Source organism: Musa acuminata, chromosome BXJ1-4, assembly GCF_036884655.1.
Source record: "Musa acuminata AAA Group cultivar baxijiao chromosome BXJ1-4, Cavendish_Baxijiao_AAA, whole genome shotgun sequence".
NCBI classification, from domain to species: domain Eukaryota; kingdom Viridiplantae; phylum Streptophyta; class Magnoliopsida; order Zingiberales; family Musaceae; genus Musa; species Musa acuminata.
This window is the reverse complement of record NC_088330.1, coordinates 10,765,803-10,784,740: the sequence shown is the minus strand read 5'-3', so window position 1 is coordinate 10,784,740 and position 18,938 is coordinate 10,765,803. Positions and strand designations below refer to the sequence as shown.

At 35.2% G+C, this 18,938-nt stretch overlaps 1 protein-coding gene across 7 annotated transcripts; it reads right to left on the bottom strand.

Moving 5' to 3' along the window:
- Positions 1–2,375: 2,375 nt before the first annotated feature.
- LOC135648414 (CBL-interacting protein kinase 8-like) lies at positions 2,376–15,761 on the bottom strand. 7 transcript variants are annotated; one of them, XR_010500959.1, is made up of 16 exons: positions 15,393–15,758; positions 15,216–15,278; positions 15,031–15,102; positions 14,634–14,741; positions 14,476–14,550; positions 14,343–14,396; positions 12,149–12,274; positions 10,076–10,165; positions 7,259–7,381; positions 7,002–7,115; positions 5,671–5,787; positions 4,833–4,889; positions 4,640–4,714; positions 3,231–3,354; positions 2,891–3,068; positions 2,376–2,681 (listed from the first exon to the last, which is right to left on the bottom strand). XR_010500959.1 is itself a non-coding variant. In XM_065166118.1 (15 exons), the coding sequence occupies exons 1-14, from the start codon at positions 15,552–15,554 to the stop codon at positions 3,259–3,261; spliced, it is 1,329 nt and encodes a 442-aa protein (XP_065022190.1). In that variant the 5' UTR covers positions 15,555–15,759; the 3' UTR covers positions 2,675–3,068; positions 3,231–3,258. The 7 variants fall into 7 exon arrangements, 4 of the variants coding, with proteins under 4 accessions (XP_065022190.1, XP_065022173.1, XP_065022181.1 ...); XR_010500960.1 differs by having other exon boundaries at positions 2,891–2,984; XM_065166118.1 differs by having other exon boundaries at positions 2,675–3,068; positions 7,002–7,112; positions 15,393–15,759.
- Positions 15,762–18,938: the final 3,177 nt, after the last annotated feature.

Below are 18,938 nucleotides of genomic sequence, written 5' to 3'. Positions count from 1 at the left end.
GTACCACTGAGGAAAAATTTCGAATGCAAGTACCAACGAGTCTCATTGGGGGACTTGATCATGTAGGAGTATAATCAGAACAGTTTGAGAGTTGGACCTAGCAACTCAGAGGACAAGGTCGAGTAAGCAAACGTTGCTACCAAAGAAGCCAAGGAGAAAAAAATCAACACGAGCCTTGTAACATATAGTGGAGGCAATGCATGGGAGTTGCAGTTTGTCTTTCCATTAACCAAGGAGAATTGCTTGGAGACAAGGCTAAAGGGTAGAGGCCAAGGAACTTCATAAGATCAGTGTTAATAAGCTTCTCATCAAGATAACCAAAAGTAGATGACTTAGGTCGATGCAAGAGTGCTCGACTAGGAATGAAATAGGCAGTATGCGGTGCTATATTGTTACTACTTAGAGGAGTAGGGAGTAGAGATGATGGTGAAGATGGTACAATCCTAGAGGCAATCAAAACTATTAGAGACTTGTTCAAAGTTGGGGTGAAAACTTTTTACATTCCAAAAGTTTGATAGCATTGAGAATATGAATCACAGTAGCTAACTCAACGCAAGGAGTGTAAACACTTCGAGTGCTTCGGAAGTGTGAGTAAAGAGCGGACGAAGGCTAGTAACCAGCTCGATGCATAGAGTACAACCCTCGAGAATGTGGGTGAAGTCAAGTAACCTTTGTATTCTCAACTCTTAAGAAAATGAGCGAAACCGAGTATCTCAATTCTCTTATTTATCTTATAGAAGAGCTCTGTACAGGTTTAAAGACCCTTCGAAGAAACCTAATGGAAGACAATAGTTATCAAATCATCACCAATAGTGATCAGTGTTACTGAGAGTAGATTATCTGCTTCATTTCCCAACAGAATGTTAATCGAAAGCAGAAGTGATACGAACATATTTGGAAGTGGCAACTAAGTGAAAGAAGAATTGATGGACAAATTTTGCAGAGGAATGACCCAAAAACGTCAAAGTCTACAAGGCGATGCTCATTAAAGCTCTAACAAGCATCCACTCAATTCAAGCGGCATGAGACATTTGAGAGACTAGCGTATATCAAGGATGATTTTTTCCTTCATTTGAGGGATCCGCAAGAACTAACAGGGATCAGCACAACTCAACCAAGCCCACACTAAAATCAAAGTCATTGGCGAGTTGAAGCAGCATGACAGATCAAAGTTCGACTACTCAACAATAACGACGAAGTACATTTGGGAGCCAAGAGGCGCATTGCAGCTGTAACAGAAGATTGAAGACTTAACAAAAGCGAGGAGATACAGTGTTTGTAAAGGCTTCGACGAGGATGTCGAAGGAATAAGTGGAAGAGAATGTCACAGACAAAATTGTAAACGATGTGTTTGACACAATGCTCATGTATATCTGTATCTTTTAATTTTGTTTATGCTTTGCTTAACATATAGAGGGCTGACAGTAGGCTTAGCAGCCCTATTTTGGTTGGCTTTGGTGGTTGCTTTAGGTTTGGAAGCGAAAGTTATGTTATATGGGCACTTGTGGATATTTTGGTCTATAGTATATCATTTTGAACCCTTTGTTGTGCGATCATTCAACCCTTTGTTGTACGATCATTCAGAGCTCGTGAAGTCTATGTTTGTAATTTGCATTGGCTATGAAGTGTTTGCTGAAATGATTACTTGTGGATCTTGAATGAAACATTTTTTTTAACTCATTTTCTTTTTTATATGTCCTAAAGGATCATAGGAGGTTTCGGGGAGATTGACCTTTACGAACAGACACGCAAGGGTATACCGTATGATTTCAAGCAAATCTAGCTAAGTTTATGAAAGATCGTTAAAATTATCTTTTTACCTTTTGTTTTCATATTTCTATCGATAAAACCGATATCGTTACGATAAATATATCTAAACATTTCAGTTTCATAACTATAATAATGATACCAATGTAATTTTTTAAAATATAAAAATCAGAACGTTAAAGATAATAACTACCGAAGATAATTTATAATTAACCTCTCACTCATATTGATTTATCATAATATCTAGCAACTAAAAGGTATACCCCCTTAGATCGATTAATCATAATATCCAACAATTGAAATGTCAGTATACTATTGTTAGCATAGCAAAGCAATATGCTACTATATATTGGTTTTGTTAAGCGAAAATCTGATTATCCAAATCGAATGCAATGTGGAAACTTCCACCAACTGGAATCCTATTCCGTGTCTTTCTCACGAGGATGTCAAGGATAGCAAAATTAAAAAGACGTCGAATCTTGCAAGTTGCATCGTAGGCGCACCGAACAAAGAAAGCCCCACGGTGCCTATGTTTGATGTAGTTAGCTTGAACATCAAGGTGTCAACAAAGACCGAGAATGACAAGCCAAATAGAATCTCCCTAAAACTGCACCTAAGACACTCATTTATAATACAACTGTTGGAACATTACATTCGCAAACAATGATGTCGGGCACAATTTCACATATTCGGCGACCTTCATAGAATTGTACTACGTCGAATCCAGAGAAATGAGGGCACGACAAAGTCGGTAATGCCTTACCGCCTAGAGATCGTGATCACATCAGCCACATTCAACCAGGTTGCTCCACATGGTACTGAGGTGACAATCATCTTTGTGTTGAGGTGTTGGCCATGTCCCTAGCAGCTATGCTATTGTCCATTTTGTTCATGGATCACTTGCAAAGATAAAACTACATCGAAAATTTTACTGTTCAAATGGATGATCACATATTTCAGACATAACTTTACATCACAAAGCACCCCCATGATCCAAATATACATTCATCTCGACACTCCTAATGAAAATACCAGTTACAATTGATGATATTATCTCACAAAGTACCAGTCTGATGAGCTCCTGCCACATACAAGTGAAGAAAAAATTGGGGATGGAGGATACCTGATTTCTGCAAAAGATACTGATGCCTGGAAAATCTGATGCCAACAACAGGAGCTCGGCCGTTTCTAAAAATAAAGTATTCCTCGTGTGTCCACTTCTCGAGCAAAAACAAAAAATAAAAATAAAACGTTACATCACATACGAAAATATTTGCAGCTGCAATGTAACTATGTGACACCTGCAACCATAAATGTACACAAAGAAACGAAAACTATATATTGAGTTTAAAAAGTTGGAGATACAAGAAAACGATGTAATACTGAACAAGATATGAAAGAGCATCAAGCATGAACAGACCATTTGATACTACAAAGAATGGACGTTGTGGCAGGGTAGCTACCTATAGCAATGACTGAAACAATGAAATTTCAGCGTTTTGGCATTCTGGTGATATGCGATTTGCTCTTCTCGATAGCTGACTTCCAGATAATATCATCCAGCTTGCTACAGAAGTTTTTATTAAACTGCGGATGAAGTGAACAACTAGTCACGTACTTCAAGAACACATGCAGAAATGGAAAAGGCCTAGACAGTGGGATGTAAGTTCATTTTAATTTTCAACTCATAGATACATTCTGGAAATAAAATATGCATGTTTCTGCAGCTTCATAATTGCTTCAACTTGCTAAATTGTCTTCAACATTTTTCTTCTCTTGCTGCATCTCAATTACCATACAGGTGAAAGTTTGTTCGACTTTGATGCAGTACACAAAATATGTATTCATTGAAGAACACCACAGAGATCAAATGGTTCGATAGTTCCCAGTTATAGTTCTCAGTCACAAGGTATAATAGCTTCAAGTTCTCACTGAAGATTTTTAATATTCTTATTTTAATCTTGTCTAAAATATTTGATTTCACTATCTACCATTTGGGAAAATTGCATGTTCATAACTTGCTTATATATTTTTGTGCCACTGTCCACCTGCTTTTAGCTTTGTTTATTTTGCTTGGTTTAGACTGCCCATTTCATGCTTGAATAGACCTGAATGCCCGCTTGAAATAAACCATGTATCACACTGCAAGACGATTGTGGTATGCCACCATCATATCAACATCACATGAGGTTTTGAATCCCACCTGTAGCCTCAATTTGCAGATCTTTAGAATCTCAATTACCTGACTCTTTAGCAGATATGATGGCAGTTGTCTCATCTTGCTTGTTTATTCTGAGATTTATTGTCAAGACTCTAAGCTCTCTGGGTTGATCTTAGCCAAACCAAGCCAAGGTCAACAAGTTCATCTTCAGCTTGTTTGTGGTTTGCTTGATTAAGGCTAAAAAGCCCATGCGGCTAGGCCCTAGTCTGGCACAATTGGGGCTTGACTCCACGAATTGAACCAACTCAAGCCTATTATCAGTCCTAGTCTCCATTGTTTTATTTGGCTGCATTATTGAAATTCCAACCTGGGATTTCCATATTCGAATCTCCTTTTCATGTTTTGTTGGTCATTGGGTACCACAAGAATCCAAATCCTTGACTAACATCTCTAAGTTGCCTATTTACTGGTGGGAAAAGAGGGTGTTGGCTTGAAATCCTCATATTTCAAAGGAAATATCCAAGGAATCTCCAAATCAGACAAAGCCTTAATAGTTTGAAATTTGAATCCCTTCTGCCACATTGAATAACAAATACTAAAAAAATGAATAGTGAGTATGTATGCTTAAAGAAACAAAACAGAAGATACAAGAATGGCATTTATCCTATTCACTTAAAAGTTAATCTCGGACAGCAGGCAATTAAGACTAACCTTGAGATAATCTGCTGCTTCTCCTGCTGCTCTCTGAATTTCCACCATTAAAAATGATGGAGCTATTTCAAAGATCTGATTCAATTTCCAGGAAAAAGAAATCAAATGAATATTACAGAACGTTCAATGCATCACCAAAACACTATATGCTAACAACGGTTGTACACATTAGAAAATAAAGTAGCTAACTTACTTCTATCATAACTGAAAGATGAGTGGCTTTATTTGCTGTGAGGCCTTCTACCCTCATCTGCAGATTGGCATCACATCAGAGATTGGGAAGTAAACATCCAACTATCTGTAGGTTCACTAACATTACAACCACTAAAAAAGATGAACAGAGTCAAATACAAATTGCATCTAAAGAGTGATCAACAAAAATAAAATAAACAAATATAACGACGGCCACTTTTTTTGCCTTCCAGTATATTAACAGTAGTGCTGTTTTGAACAACTAATTATTCATTTCCCATCTAGGAAGCATGTGTATTGATCTCAAGATGGTCCAATTAACAACGAAACTTTTAATAAATAACATAAGCACAAGGATTTAGCAGAAAGTCCTCAAGAATAATTGACCAGCCATCTTTCTTCATTAGCATCTTACATGTACCTATCAACTCCTGCAGTTGAACAAGAACTTCCAGAGCACTAGGAGCAGAATGGAGTTGGACAATGTTAGAATTATTTTAGATAAGCATCTAATCATCTCAAATTATATTATTCTTGTTATAACATGATTAACAAAAGTAGCAATTTCAATTATTGGAGAATATTACAAATGGATTGACAATTCTTACTTATGTATATGTTCTATAATCTGATAAGTGATAACTACAATCCATTCTTGAGGTCTTATTTGAACTAAGAACAATTCAAAATGGAAATATAATTCAGTAATGAGAGAAAACTGTTGTAAGCTAAGTTTCTAGATACTATGAACACAGGTAAAGCTGCAAATCAAATTAATAAGTCTTTTAATGCACATAGAACAGCAACCATTCCAAATCAGTGACTCAGTAACGTATCACCTTATAATTACGAATGTGAGTCTTAAAGCCCATTGATTGTGCAACAACCTCCATGCTTGACAAGACAACTCTAGCCGATTTGCAAGATAGGAAGCGGGTTTCGTGTCTTGTATAATCCTTCAAAAAAGATTCATAATTCAAGTCGCATAGGGGAATGCTATTATGAGAAAAACTAAATGTCATTATGTATATGGTTTCTTAAAGATGGTATCATCAATTGTTAGCAGCAAGAAAATCAAGAACTCAAAGATGATGATGTATGATCAATTGCTACATTGCACAGAACGACAATGGCCTTTGAGTTGCAAGGAACATGACAAATATATGAAGAAATCAAATTGCAGATATAACTGTTAATTTAAGAACAGCGAATATCAGGAGCAGAAGAGGGAATCGAGTGCAAACAGTTGATAAATAGAGCCCTAGATCTGCAATCATATGCATCTATCCTTGAAGTCAAGCATCTTGGAATATCTGCAATCAGAGATACAATGCAAAAAGCCTAATATTCTATAGCATGCACATAACACCTATTAGAAGATGTGAAAAGTTGTCAGTCAGATCCCAAAGAAACTCTAAGCTTGTCAATATCCTCTAAGAACCATCTGAATACCTCCTATCTCTTTTATCTACCTTTTTTTAACTCATTTCCTCTCCTTGTATGGTTTTCTCATATCAACTGGTTAGGTAAGACAACCCAATGTGTTTGGCACTTCGCTTGTGACATGAAATTCATGTCCAAGGACTATAGCAAGAACAAAGAATAGTGGGCATTTTGTTCTCAAATTAACCTGGGCTTCTACATTATTAATGCAATCTACTTTAATATGTAGGCCTATTTACAATTAAAATAACATGAACCTAACACCAAGATAAACAGCTTCTCAGGCGATCTAAGATACTTAAGTAAGATCATTCAGAAAAAAGGTCTGGTACTCATCTTACAAACTTTGGTTGTCTAGACCGGCCAATTACATCTCATTGCCATGATATAACTCTTATCTTGGGTCTGATCATGTGAAGATATATCTCTTTATCCGATTACAAAGTCCAAAAAATACTAACTACACTAAAAGAACATCATCTAAAATTGCATCCATGATCAGAAATTAATTATAAGAAACTAAATATTATAGAAATATTACAGAAAACAGAGACATATGATATGGTATAGTTGATGTAAATAAAGTCATGGATCAGTTTCACAAATTGTATTGTTGATTACTGATCATTGGAAGAAAGTAAATCAAGCAAGATGGAAACAATAATGAAATAAAAATCTGTGTATTTGTGTTTGTAATAGCCAAATGAACCTGCATAAAGCCACGTACCTGCCTTCGGTCAAATAATGCTGAAAGATTCAGTCCTTGTGAGAGAATTATAAGATCAAATGCATTGAGATTCAGCGGACCCAACTCCTCATTCCTAGATTGCTCACTTGCCTGCTAATAGACCCAAAATCTCTAATAAGAAATGTGCACAATATTGCCATGGATTACATCGAGCTATTTACCAATGAGAAGAAATGCAACTAAGGAACAAATAGGAAAGCAACACAATAAACCATGGCAAGCATCTTGGGAAATACCTCAGGGTCATCAAAAGCAGCAAACACATCATCGAGGTTAATATCCTCAGTTTCCACCTCACTAACAGGCACATAATTTTTCTTGAACCAGTCATCATTTCTGATCTCTTCTATTCTCATACGCTGCACAAGTATGAAGAATGTAATTAATTAAGTGTTACATGGATAAGAATAAGCTACAATTGTCCGTTTGAATCATGAAAAACAACATAGCTATCAACTTAAAAAATAGTGAATGTTCACATCACAAAGTTGCACAATAAAGAGAAGAAAGATTCCCTTCCTCATGCAGTCAAGCAGCCCTCTCAAACATTTTACAACATCCAAGCATTTACAAAGATGCTTAATTCTATATTATTAAAATATGTTCACATATCCCAGTCTGAAGAAACATTCTATGAATATTTACCCTAGAGCAAGATAAGGTGCAAATGATGACATATATATAGCTGACGAGGTTGTTGGTGACTTTGTACCATATTTGACAGTCATTCTTAGCAATTCTAAAAACTCAATGACCCAATAAGTGATTGTTGCTATCATTTCTAATTCATAATCCATAGTTTAGCTAGCATTGGCAGTTAGAGGCATTTCATTCATTTTCTTGGGCAGAAATATATATTCATTGTTGTATAATCCAATGTCCAACTATGCAAATACATAAAACTCAAGCACTACACCCTAGAGTCTGATGGGAACTTGATCACCAGAAGGAATTAGGAAAGACAACACAGGTCAAAATATTAGTTCTTCTGTCTCCAGACAATGTTTTATCTCTAAACAGTATGAGGCCTCCCAGACAATAGCAACAAGACAACATTATTCTGAAAGGTGACCTATCAGGTGGCCCATAATGCATTTCTTTGATGCCCAAACAATAATCAATAGCTCAGTTAGGCTTTAGCCAACAAAGGCTTCTCCAGGTTAGCCAACATTTTTTTAAGGTTGATAATTTGGATCCATGGCTCAAGCCTCAAGCTTTAAAAAGAATGATTAAATTATTTTCTGTATTATTTGTCTACTGTGCTTGTTTCCATAAGTAAAAGCTTAGAAACCAATTTTCGAAGCACATTTGCTAAATGTGTTTATATTCATATATTGTTTTACATTCTTGAATGAAACATGTAAAATCTGTGAAGTTCATAAAATTCTAATAATATTTTTTAACTTTTAATTTTTAAAATATATATAGAATATGTTGAAGTGAGGATTAGTCTCTCAATTTCTCGTATTCATAGGATTAGTGAACTATTCATGTATTCTTTAGGATCTAACAAATTGCTCAGCCATTCCCCAAATTGGACAAATTGTTCATCCCACCAAATGTCAAGAGGCACAAACTAAGACACACATACCTTGGCACAAAATGAGATGATCTGCTGACATCCTATCAGCAAGATTTGTAATTTCATACCGTATCGGAGTTTCGATGTCAGTTCGGTATGGTACGATATAAGTATATCGAGCAGTACATTTCAGTATATTGCTCGGTATGTATATATATATATATATATATATATATATATATATATATATATATATATATATATATATATATATATATATATATATATATATAAAACGATGATGACGACAGGAGCACTCGGTTTCCCTGCGCAAAGGGAAAAGCGATGTCGCCTCAGTTTCCCGGCGCAAAAAAAAAACAGAGAAAGGCGACGTCGTCGAAGCGACATCGCTCGGTTTCCCCACAAAAAAAAACAGGGAAAGGGGACGTCGCCGAGGTGACTCGCCCGGTTTCCCTGCGCAAAAACAAAAGAGGCTTCGCCTCGCTCGGTTTCTTATGTTGGGGAGAAGAAATCGCTTCTCCCGCGACGTCGTCGAGGCTTCGTCGCCGCACCGGATCTCCAGGTTTTCTTCTTTCTTCTCCATCACCAACCTCTTTCTTCTCCCGTTCTTTCTTCTTCGTCACCGATCAATGCTACAGCCCAGTAACGGCCAGTCCGTGTACCGGTCTGTTGACAAACCAGTACATACCGCCCGATACGAGCGGTATTATTCGAAATTAAAAACCTTGCCTATCAGTATGGTACACACCAATTGGTACATCTTGATATGACTAGCGCAGGCAAACCTTGCGTTTCACCTCAGGGCCTATTCAGGTTTGTACTCACGGTGACCTTTAAGTGTTGACTAACAAACATACTTTTGGAAAACAAAGCATAAACAAATACAAAAATGAACATGTTTTTTAAAGAGCGAAATCAAAACAATGCCAATTATGCCCTTAATTTAGTTTTATTATATTTATTTTAATAGTAATAGATAGTTCCATATTTTTCCAATGATTGTCAAAACAAGTCATGTTGCTTATCAGATACTTAACCAAACTATGCTACAACAACAAGAAGTTGCAGCTACATGGATCTTTAGCTGCCATTGAGCTATATACAAAGCAATATCCTTCGTTAAACTAAGAACATAAATATTTATTTGTATTTTCTAAAGTCTTTTTAGGACTCCCCCTACTACTTTCCACACTATTAATATTAATTTCTTCAATCTTTTTTTAACTACCACATCGACCGGTCTCCTTAGCACATGTAACCTGCAGTGTCTATGCCAAATAACAGATGCTATTACAGGTGTAACCTGCAGTATCTATCCTATAAAAAAACAAATATACAACTGAGCCACAGACAAATATACAAATAACAAACTCCTCTCAAACATGTGTAACCAGTAGTATCCATCCCATAACAGGTAAAAGATCTCTACAGAAAATAAAAGGTATGTGGTCATTGGTCTGCTGGTCTAAATGAATACTCACAAACAAAGTAAGAGGAAACAACTACTTACAGTCTCAGGGTTAGGATCCAGAATTTTACATAGAAGGGATTTTGCACCGATGGAAAACCACGAAGGACAAGAAAATTCTGCTTTCTCAATCTGTATGTAGTTTTTAAAACAAGACCAAATAAAAGTTTAGAACAATAAACCACATAGAATACCTGACATATATTTAACTTTAGAAGAAACTGACATTAAAAATCAGGTAATAACTAAGCAGAACATCATGTTTAGATACAAGTACAACTATATACAATTATCTAAGTTTTGCAGAAGTTATATGATAATGTCATAAAAAATAGGCATACAATTAGAAGTGCAAGACTTTTCATGTTTGTTAAGTTTTAACGATATCCTACTAAACAGCACAAGAAGAAAGAAGGCCCAAAACTGTAGAATATGGAGTAATAGCACATTTTCTGCATATCTAAAAAAGGTTGAGAGACATTAGATACTTTGCAATTTGCACGATCTAACAGCATATAAATGGTTCATGTAGCAAAATTAGGATGGACACTTAGTCATCTCTCTTCTCGCTTCTTAATCAAAAATTATAAAGATAAACTATTCCACTATCAATTCTTTCATAATTTCACCAAATTTGTAGATGGGCATGAAGCCATGAACTGAAGTATTATTACTTTAGGAAAATATCCCAATCATGCCAATGAAAGAACAAGCAAGGTAAAATGTGTAAAGAATGCTGGTGTGCTTGTTGTGCATGCTGATATGTGAGTACATATTGGTGCTTACCAAACCAGATCAATGCACAACATGCTCCTGCATGCATCGGTTTTGCTATATTACATATAACCTAGCCTGTCGAAAACAGGCACAATACATGGATCACACATGGTATTCTACCATGCCTGTTGATACCTGGCAGGCTGGCACATGATATTTGATCCCTTCTTTCTAAGTTGTCATCTGTTAAACTATGTTTGCATCACAGTTGCCATATTTTATCAAAATTCTAAACATTCAGTAGCATAGCTCGGAACACTAATTGTTGAACAAACCAAGTACATATGCGTTAGGTGATCAATAGATCAACTAGAAAGAATATGAAGGAAGTAACTCGTGTTAAAAGCATTATACAAAAAAAAAAATGCCACGTCATTTGGCCAGTCATGTTTGTGTCATATTTTGTTGCGATTTTCTGACATACAGGCTTGGCGTATCAATATATCAAATATGTGTTAAAGCAACCCACAGATTTCAGTGTACTATTAATATTATAATGCTATTTTTGCTCAAAGATGATGCTGGTTGTGAAAGTTCACCACAAGGCATGATCAGACCCAGAGTTGCAACCGCATTCACATGGCTTTTGAAAATCATATTGAAGGCACTGCTTGTCAAGGTAAATTACTATAGTTCATATAACTTTTCAACCTTACACTAGTTTTCATATTCCTTTATTTTTAAAAAACAGAACAAGAATTGCTGAGATACAGAACATGACACACCTGGTTTAAGCATACCCACTTGGTATGCCAGGAATATATTGCTCACAAATAGCATGACACAGACAGCACAAATTGGCCCAAAATACTATAGAGAATAAATAAAAATTGCACTGACAGTATGTAATGCTTTGCATACTCCAAATATGTGAGTCACATAATAAGATTGTCACTGTTAACATCAATGTCAAAAATCAGTCCAGAAATCAGACTCCTCACATACAAGCCAGTGAAACATCGGAAAACACTAGAAGACAAGGTTCCTAAGATGACGACTGCATGTGTATATTATATGAAATCACGTAAGATTAAATTCAGGGAACAAGGTCACAATTGTAAAACAAAAAAAACAAAAAAGGAAAACGAAGCAAAGTTCAAGCCACTTATTAGATTTTTTTTTTTCACTTCAAAGATATGAACATCATGCTATGGAATAAGTTACAAATAAGCATCCAAACAAGAACAAATAATTTAAAATTAAAGTACATGATTCTAGACCTCCTCGAAAAGGAAGTAAGGAATTATAGAACTTAAGCAATTAAGAACCCAACAAGAAGCTTTCCTAAACAAATCAAACCACGCCGTATGTAAAAATAGCTAAAGAAAACTTGCATACCTTGCTATAAAGAGTAGTCAAATCAACTTCATCAAATGGAAGATATCCTGCCAATAAAACATAAAGAATGACCCCACATGACCAGATATCAGCAATGGCACCATTATAGCCCTTATGACTGAGTACCTGATGCACAATGTTCATTCGTGGAATTATTAGACATCAGTGCTACATAACTAGCAAGAGATCAAAAAGAAGTCATGAACATGTAATTAAAAAAAAATACCAGATATATCAATGAAAACATGTAAAATTCTAAAAATATTGAGGCTTGAGAAGGTTATTGGGAACAGCTATAATATGAATGGTATATTGACACAAATTATGCCAAAAGTGAAATCATCGTTTATGAGTTGCAATTGAAAAGAACAAACAGGAAGCCATGAGAAACCCAAAATAACATGGAATGACAGCATCTGTAAACTTTTTTAAGTTTATTAAGTCATAACTTTCAATAAGTTTTCAAGGTATCATTCATGGATCAGTGGATGTTGTTGGAACATCCAATAATCCATCAAAGTCATCAGTAAACAAATTCTTTGATCTAATTTTAATATTTTGGAACATAGCAAATATAATTTTTTTAACTTTTGCTATTGATAGAACAAGGTATGCAAATAAAAGTCTGGGCGCTTAGGTGATCACCTAGGCACTCTTGGGATCCTAGATGGTCATACAGTGGACAGAAGCTAATGTTGTGCAAACAAGCTGACACCTAGGGAATCACCAAGGCAGATTAATGTCATCACCAGCTTTGGATCAAGTACATAAACAAGTCAAACCAAGCCCATTCCTGTGGCATCAATCCATTACTGAAGTAGTCCTCAGGATAACAATTGTATATATATTTGACTGTGACCACAGGGCACATAATGCCCTTTTACCAGCTTAATTTTGTAGGATGTCAATGATGAAGGATTGATAGAGGGCAGGCATATAAGTTTATCATACTATCTCTCAAACATGCATGGTCTGATGAACCAATTGCCTTGCTTCACAAGGACAAACTCTTGAAGACACATATTTCATCATCATGTGAATGCCTTCATTTCCTCTAATAAATCAGTGTTTTCTTTAAAATGCTTTTCTCTCATTATGTTCCACTCCTTCCTCTATGTTTCTGTTACCTGGGACATCGGCTAGTTGTCCAGGGAATAGATAGATTTAGACCGCTTCATACATGCACAGAATTACTTGACCTAACCCACTTAAATGTGATTATTGATAGTTGGACACATAAGATTTGCAGGTTCGCTTGATTATCATCTTCCATGGCAATAGCATAGAAATTCTAGAGGATTGTCTCTGTAGTACAACCCAACTAATAGATACCATATTTTGTAAGGAGTATTAGCATTTCTGTCAGTTGACTCAGTTCCTGTTGAACATCAAGTCCTAACATTTGCAGTCAGAATAAACTGCCAAGCTGCTCCTCGTGCGTATAAGATTACCTGCAACCCATTTTAGGTCAGGCTGCAAACAAGATTGCAGGATTATCTTCCTTACATGTCAAGCAGGTGAAATATCTTGTATATATCATAGAGAATTAAACAATTTAAAGTGAAGGACATTTGCCTTTCCCAGCAGAGAGTTGGGAGATTCAGAGAGCCTACGAAATATCCAACCAAGGTCAAATATGTTTATATAGACAGGATTTTTTCCCTTCATGCCACATCAGTTGATATCTAAAGATTTCTATGGCTGATGAAATTTATAAATTCAAGTTTGTTTCTGCTTTTTCCTCGATGCATAAAATTAGTCCAAATTCACTAATAATCTGGTAATCTGCATGATAATTTTATTACACTCTTTTACCTGTTTTTCATCCTAAATAATTTTTTATTTCTTGATAATGCTTTCTCTTGCTCAAATTTAAAGTTCCATGTTCCATGGATTTTAACATCTTCTGCTTTTGTATATAAGCTACTAGCCCAACAATGGATATATTTAAACCTTAGATTAATCCAACATCAAGGTTATCAAATAAAACATGGCACATTGCTATTAGCTATATCATATCTTGTACAATATCACTTCATGAAATAACAAGTAGGTTAGATACAAGTAACTGCTAGCTCCATGTAACCCGAATTAATAAAAATAACCTAACTTAAAGGTAACTGACTGGATATAATCAAGGAATGCCAACTAAACCTAATTTAAAGATGGCTAAGACAAATATTCACAATCATACCTCTGGGGCAACATAATTAGGAGTTCCACAAGTAGTGCGGAGAAGGCTAACTCCCTGAACAGAGATTAAGAAAAAAGGCATAAGAAATTTAATTTGGTAATCACTTCCGAGAAGGAATCTCAAAAGAACGTACCTGCACAGGCATGGCACTGAGACCAAAATCTGAAATTTTAAGATTTCCTTGCGAATCTAGGAGGAGGTTTTCAGGCTGCATATGAAATTAGGCAACTTTAAGAATTTCATGCAAGAGAACTTTCACAACATTCTTCTGTAAATCCAGCAGTTTAACACCTTCAAATCTCGATGATAGACGCCCTTGCTGTGGCAATACTGCACCCCATCAATAAGTTGCTGGAAATATCTACGTGACTCAGCTTCACTAAGTTTTCCATGATGAATCTGCAGATATCTGACTTGTCACCAAAAGAATAGTGTATGCATACTAAGTAAAAATCAACTGAATCATACAAAAAAAAAAAAAAAATAGTGCAAGATATTAAGTCCCAATTATATAGGGTTGACATAGATAAAATATCACTGTATAATAAATTGTGCAAGCAAAAAAAAGTCTACAAATTAAATATTCATTCAAAGTAAAATGGAAGCTCAAAAGCTACAGCAGAAACTGGTGTATAGATTTCGGAATTAGTAGAAGTTCGTAAAGCAGTTTGCAACTTTGAGGCCTTACAATCTTATCAAACAATTCGCCGCCGGTAATAAATTCAAGGATTATATATATCTTGGTCCGGCTTGCCAACACCTACATGCGACAGAATCATGGTCACTTTTCAGGAGGTACGAAAAGAAAATTGCAGAAAACAGAGATAGGGACGAAACATATGTAAGAAATTGATCGAGAAATCGAAGTCATACCTCGTGGAGGCGAACGACATAAGGATGCCTCACCAGCTTCATTATAGAAATCTCCCTCTTAATCTGCACGGAACAGTGAAAAGAAAGCACCTTAGGCGATTACGATAGAGCAGATCGATTCCAAAGATCCATCATCTTTTCTCCTCGTAAGAGAACAACCGAAGAGGAGGGAGAGACCTGGTCGACCATGTTGTGCTTGATGATGGTGGCACGGTCAAGCACCTTCATGGCGACGCTCTCGCCGGTCTCCGTGTTCTGCGCGAACTTGACCTTGGCGAAGGTGCCCTCTCCGATCGTCCGCCCCACCTCGTACTTCCCCACCCGCCGTAGCACAACCATGGCTCCCCTCCTTTGCTTGCACGCAACCTGTTCGCTTCGCGGCCTCGCCTTCTCTCTAACGACACGATCCGAGAAACGACGGGTTCGATTCGGAGGGGATCTACATAGTAATGGTGGGAAAGGGAAAGGAGGGCGTAGAGAAGCACCAAAGGTCTTTCGGTGGAGGAAGATAAAGTGATGAAGAGAGAGATAGGAAACCGGCGCTTGGCTCGCGTCGGAAGGCACCAAACACAGTGCACGAACCGTGCAGAAAGCTTGGGCTTATGGGATCGCCTGTACTAACCAATTCACGGTCGACAAAAAATGCGGCATCGCATATTGTATCTTGTGGGCCCACAAAATTAATCTACCAATAAGAAAGTGGCCTTCCGTACCTGACGTTTCGCTTTTCACATAAAGCAAAATGCAATGCAAAATTGCATACATACCCCTCCGAAGTCGGTGATTCATGTATTTTTCTTAATTATTTTTTGGTTTTATGTATATATATATATATATAACTTCAAATCTAGTTGAGGTATTTTATGATAATAATTTCTATGATAATAAAAATATCAAAAGCATTTGAGGTATTTTATGACTTATATTTTATCTAAATTAACATGCAAACATAACACACGGCTAAAACATTTATCTTATGATAGTATATCTAAAATCTCATATTCATTATTTGATATTTAGATTTACTCCATTTGCTTAATCAAGATCGAATCATTGCTTCACAATAGATTAAGATAAAAAATAAGTATTATGGTCATATTTAAATTCGGACTCCTTAATAGTTAATCGAATACAATATTAGATTTTGTGAAATTTTTAGTCCAGTCGATTGTTCTTCTTATTCTCAGAAGGTGATTGTTCCTTCATGACTTATATAATCATAATTCATGTCATGGATATAAAAGGGAAAATGTAAATTAATCCTCCTGTATTACCGAGAGTCTCATGTACTAAAAGCATTAACCTCAATTAGACAGAGGTAGTCACGAGACCTTCAAAATTCCCATTAGGTTTAGCTAATTGAATGAATACAGATTTATATTTGCTCCATAAAGGTTTAAATCTTGATAATATACCGGTTAAAGAGGTCAAATTTGATCATTAGCCCACGGTAGAGGACTTGAATGATGTGTCCGCTATGTGGTTTATTTAAATAAATCAATAGAAACAAATATTACTTATTATACAGATATCGAGTGATATATGTCGATCGGAATTTTCTTAATGGGTTTGGACCCGAGATCCAATACCGAATCGAATCCGCTTTCTCTCTCCTCGTCGAGTATCCGCTCATTCAATAGAGATGGGCCCCACGTAAAAGTAGCTCTGATTGGTGATGGCATTTGATGGAGATGGGTCCCATCCGACGCATCAGTGATATAATGTGTCGGTACCAATCATGCGACATCATTTGGTTCCTCCTGGACCGATGATGATGCGTCATTAGTTGTAATTTCCTTAAACTATACTGTGTTAACTCGTCAGGCATTAATCAACTCGATTAAATTATGCTAATTAATTTAGTCAGCAAGAATTTCTTGACTACTGATACAAAATAGTAGGATCAATACAAATGATTAATTATATTATTTATTATACGTGTAAATGAGTTAATTCGGATTGAGGCACAACTCTTTTTTTTTTTTGTGCGACATCTAACATAATTCCAAAAATATTCTTTCAAATATAATAATAAAAACTTTCAATGAATATAAATATTCAATTAAAGTACAAAATAGGACATCACAAAAAGACTAATTTGGTAGATATCTCTGTGATTGTTATTCTTCATATCTGCCTCCAACATAATAATCGCCATAGTGATTACAGTTGAACTCGATGATCACAAAGAGAGTAAAAAACAGTGGGCAATAATGACAAACAAGGGACTCTAAATCCAAAGTGAAGACCACATCATGTAGTTTTTTTGTTTGACCACCTGATTCGAGGTTAGCTCATTCTGAATTAAAAATTGTCTGAAATCCTATTCCAAGCACAACTTCTCCGTGAACTCCATCCGGCCATTCGTAGCTCACAACGTGATTATCAACTTGAATAAATGTGATAGGATAGGGCTAATTAGTTACCTTTTTTATGATTTTTATACTATTTCAAAAATTATATTAAGATTTTTATTTTTATAAAAATAAAATATTTAATCTTATTTATCATCATGTTTTCGATTCTGCTGACAAAAATATGACACGTGATAAGTGATAAACCGAAACGAGACAGAGTCACTACATGTTTAATGATAAATCTGTTGATGTGAGGAAAAACGAGATAAACTATTTTATTTTTATGAGTATAGAGATTCCAATATGACTATTGAAAGTATTAGAACTAAGATGTTAAAAATAATTAATTATAAGAGATAATATGTAATAGGATAGTTATCTAAATCATAATAATTAATTTTTAAAAAAAAATTATAGTTATATCATAAAAATATTTTTTTTAGGTTTAACTTGCTATAAATATCTATCAAGTTACTGTCATTCGAGATTAATTACTATTCACTTGTAACTCTATTTTTTATTTTGATTCTAACGTAAGTGTTGAAGAGATCGACTCAAACATTTCATTTGACAGTGATCTTGGATCTAATCAAACTTACCGAGAATCATCGATAACTACATTATCATCGATGTCTTTATTTGTTTCTTGATATAAAGAAAACATCATTCCACTCTATAAATGTTCATATAATATCAAGAGGGTTGAGATTAAATAATGAGAATGATAAAATAAGTTGCATCACGAGGAACAAAGTTGAGCAAGCTGTATCCTAATAGCCATGGACATGCATGACAATCAACACACAATTAAATAAGGATGGTGATGGTTTTGAGGACCAAGTAGTGGAACCCTTTAGAATTCCACAAAATACGACAAAGGAAACTATAATTTAAGGGGTTTGACATTCTAAAATATAACTTTTAGAATTTTTTGACATTAAATTTTATATAATATAATATTTTTAATTAAAAATTATAAATTTTAACATTTCTATACTAATAAAAATATCTTCATTCATGGCAAATATAATGACATTAACCACACGTATAAATACCTAATAAATATTATGATTTTACATGTACATTCCATAATATGAAAATATTTCATCTCAAGTTGCAGGCATTATATTTGTCACTATAAAAAATATAACTCCTAAAAAAAAATGTAAATTTTATTAGTTTTAAAAGGATATCATCAACTGCCGGCTCTTAAGAAAACGATAAAAATAATAAATAAATGCAATTTTCTGATGAATTATGTGAAATTACAATTAATTATGGGCCCAAAATTATATATTGCTGCTGTTAGAGTCAAAGCTTTTTGATTTGACCGTATCAAAATGAAATGCTACCCGAAAGAGACACA

Excerpts from the sequence above, each read along its gene's own strand:
- LOC135648414 (XM_065166101.1), bottom strand. The coding sequence starts at position 15,554 with ATGGTTGTGCTACGGCGGGTGGGGAAGTACGAGGTGGGGCGGACGATC. Across the intron at positions 5,788-7,001 it reads CATTATTTGACCGAAGGCAG|GATTATACAAGACACGAAAC; the intron begins GTACGTGGCTTT and ends TCTTTTTTGAAG. Across the intron at positions 3,355-4,639 it reads AAGCAGCAGATTATCTCAAG|TTTAATAAAAACTTCTGTAG; the intron begins GTTAGTCTTAAT and ends CTTCATCCGCAG.